A 3612-nucleotide genomic window follows, 5' to 3' on the forward strand; every position below is an offset into this window, starting at 1 on the left:
GCTTTGTTAAGTTTCCCATCAGCTGTTTGTTACTAGGTGTCTTGAAGCGATGACATTTGACACACTTGATAATGTGGCCCTTTACTGTCCTCACACCTCTAAGTATCCAGTATTTGTCACGCAAATGGGTCAAAGTGAGTCTTGCACCTCCATGCATTGTTGAAATTTGTGATTTGTCGATTAAGAGTTCTGTGAGCCGATCTTTGTTTGGTAAAATAATTGGATGTTTTTGAGAGGTCTTCAAAGCCGATTCAGTTAAACGTCCCCCAACTCTCAATAGACCTTGTTTGTCCAAAAATGGGTTTAGATTAAGTGAACAACTTTTTGAATGCACCTTTCCATGTTTCTGTAAATGTGCAATATCTTCGCCAAAATGTTTATATTGCACTTTCTTGATAATGACATTAATTGCGGTTTCAAGTTCCACTGTTGTTAGGTAAGGTGATCGCGTATTGTTTTTGTTCGCCTTGACTCGTAAAATCCAACTTAGAATTCTGACGACACGTGTTATAGAGTTATGTTTGCATAGAAGCTCTTCGGTAATCGATTCCGATGTTTGGGATGCACAGATTTGCTTCTTGTGCTTGTGTTCTAATGTAGAAGTTACGAATTCAGTTAAATGATCCGGGATGTTGTTTTCTATCAGCCACGTGGGTCCTTGCCACCAAAGTTTTTGTTCGACTAGTTGTGACGGAAGTAAGCCACGACTAGCGCAATCCGCAGGGTTTTCCTCGGATTTAACGTGTCTCCAACACGATGGTGGTAATATGTTAGAAATTTGCGTAACCCTGTTTGCTACAAATGTCTTCCAGCGGGACACGTCACCATGTAGCCATCCCAGAACGACCATAGAGTCGGTCCAAGCATGTATTGTTACGGTCTGTTCGTTTAATGACTCTATGACCTTCGTTGCTAGTCTTGATAATAAGTGTGCGCCGCCTAGTTCGAGTCTGGGCAGAGTCATCACTTTTCTAACGGGCGCGAGTTTCGTTTTCGCTGCTACTACCCGATTCATGTGTTGGCCATCGTTTTTTATGCTTCGACAATAGATGACACATGAATATGCCTTCTCCGACGCATCACAGAACCCATGTAGTTCCACTGGGGTATTATTGGTTCCCATCCACCGAGGTATAGAGATCTGACCTAAATATTTTAGGTCGTTCCTGAACTCTTCCTACTGTTTTTGTACGTTTTGTGGAACGGGATCATCCCAGTTGAGGTTTGTAGTCCACAGTTGTTGGAAAATAAGTTTGGCCTTTATAGTAGCAGGTGAAAGCCAGCCGAGTGGATCGTATCGCTTTGATAGTTGAGATAGCAACGATCTTTTCGTAATTGTAGTGCACTCGTTTGTTATTTCCACTGGATGGTGAAATGTAAATTGATCCGTAGAGGGGTTCCACATAACTCCCAATGTCTTGTTTGTTTCGGTGTGCTTGAAGTCAATCATGTTTTGACTAATTTGATCGGGTTTAAGATCTTCTAATAAGCGTTTGTCGTTGCTCGCCCACTTGCGCAGGTTAAAACCACCTTGTTTGAGTAGATCGATTAATTGCTGTTGAGTGGCCTTGGCTTGTTGAAGGTCATAGCTCCCGGCGAGGAGATCATCGACATAGAGCTGACTCTGCAATATTTCAGCAGCAAGTGGGTACTGAGCACCATCATCGTAAATTAATTGTTTTATTGTGCGCATCGCTAAAAAGGGAGCAGCTTTAGTACCGTATGTTACGGTACACGGCTGGTATTCTTTGATCTTGTCTTCTTCGGAATCTCTCCACAGAATCCTCTGCAGATGCTGATCTTGTTCTTGTATTCGGACCTCTCTATAAAATGTTTCGATGTCGGCGGTGTAAACAAAGGGAAACCTCCTCCACCGCAATATTAATGCTTGTAAGTCCTGTTGAAGGTTTGGCCCACGTTCCATTAGCTCGTTGAGACTAGGTATAGCCCGAAGTTGTTTTGTTTGAGGCGTTAAACACAACTCGGAGTTTTGTGGTAGTGGAGTCTTATTTCATGACACCGTGGTGTGGTAGATAACAACTCGGTTGTAGTGAAGTTAAACTTTGCTTCATGTAATTGAGACGTATGTAGTCAGCCATGAATGTTTTGTAACTTTCGGCAAGCGACTGGTCTCTTGATAGACGTTTCTCCAATTGTCGGAATTGTGCTAATGTCTGCGACTTCGAATACCCTAACTGTTTCTCGAATGCCGGTTTCATGGGTATTTTGACCTCATATCTGCCATCAGACCTTCTCGTAGTTGTAGTTTCGTATAATGTTTCGCAATATTGTATATTGTAATGTTTTTTTGTAATGTTATTTTGTTATTAATTATATTGTAATATTATTTTGTGCGTCTTGTTAGGATTTTTGTAGTTCTGTTATATTGTAGTGCACGCTGCTCATTATAAAATATTTTGTAGTGATAAAGTTATGTTCTCATGTAAGTGAATTTATGTAATTCTTAATGAGAATAAAGTTTTTCTGAAACCCGAATATTGTTCGTTCTGACGTCAGCGTTGTTGACTGTTCAGTTATTTCTTCTATTTCCCAAAAACGTGAAATATCTTCTAGGTTGTTAAGCACTGCGTGGCATTGGTACGTTGTGGTGTTGCCCAATAGAACCCATACAAGCTTAGTCTATTGAGCTATTGGCGCATGTATGGGTCCTCGCAGGATACCATCCATGATGATTTGAGCGTAAACTCCAGCATCCAGTAAAATGTCAACTGGCCTGGAAATGTTGTAGTTAGGATCGGCAAGGCTTATGTTTTCTAAATGTGGCCATTGTTGCCGCTCAAATGTGTAATTGGGCAAATTGTTCAGGAGGTTTGCCATGACAAGCGCCTCAACGGTAAAATTGTAGTCTTGGTATATGGACTCGCAGGTAAGTAATACGGTTCCATGACTCTTGTTGTTCGAGATGCTAACTCCTGAGACAGTTGAGTCTTGTTTACGCCAGTGAAGTCCCAATCGTTGCGCAGCTGATTCCGTAATCAAGTTAATTTGGGAACTTTAGTCAAGTAGAGCTCTCAGTTTTATAGGCATTCCATTTTCACCGAGAACACATAGTTCAATCGTGGCAAGTAGCACCTCGTTCGCATTCCCAGCCACGTGATGCGACTTATGTTGTGCCACCGTAGGGACGCTTTTGGGTGTCAGGTTATTGGTGGGAACCTTTTGTTGCATAGCATCATGTAACGTCGTATGATGCATATTATTGCACACCCTACATGTTTTCGCGGAATTGCATTGTTTGTCGTTATGACAGTACATACAATTCTCACAAACTTTTAATTGTGCAATTGTATTTATTTTATCTTCTGGCGCCATTCCTTGGAATGTTTTACAGGCAACCAATATGTGATCAGACTTGCATAATGGACATTTTCTTTCAGATCGAACATGATAAGTCCTTGTCTTGTTGTTAAACTTCATAGGAAGCTGTTTGGAGGAGAATTCCTTGGCCTCAATGTTGTTTCTGTTTTTGGCCTCATGTTTCGGAAAACCAGCCTTGTTATTCTTTCTATTGACTGGCTCGAGAGCTGTGAATTTGCTTTCCAGAAATTCCATAGCCTCAACGAATGAAGGCAGGTTTCGTGGTGCCTTTCG

The 3612-nt window shown here is 41.4% G+C and overlaps 1 protein-coding gene across 1 annotated transcript; it reads right to left on the minus strand.

Moving 5' to 3' along the window:
- Nucleotides 1-1177: 1177 nt before the first annotated feature.
- On the minus strand, nt 1178-1924 carry LOC113507526. Its single transcript, XM_026890382.1, has one exon. The coding sequence runs from the start codon at nt 1922-1924 to the stop codon at nt 1178-1180; it is 747 nt and encodes a 248-aa protein (XP_026746183.1).
- Between the last annotated feature and the right edge of the window lie 1688 nt (nt 1925-3612).

The sequence above is a fragment of the Trichoplusia ni genome, unplaced genomic scaffold (assembly GCF_003590095.1).
Source record: "Trichoplusia ni isolate ovarian cell line Hi5 unplaced genomic scaffold, tn1 tig00002324, whole genome shotgun sequence".
In the NCBI taxonomy this organism is placed as follows: Eukaryota; Metazoa; Arthropoda; class Insecta; order Lepidoptera; family Noctuidae; genus Trichoplusia; species Trichoplusia ni.

What these genes read in the sequence shown, in the direction of transcription:
- LOC113507526 (XM_026890382.1), bottom strand. Translation starts at nt 1,924, where the DNA reads ATGGAACGTGGGCCAAACCTTCAACAGGACTTACAAGCATTAATATTG.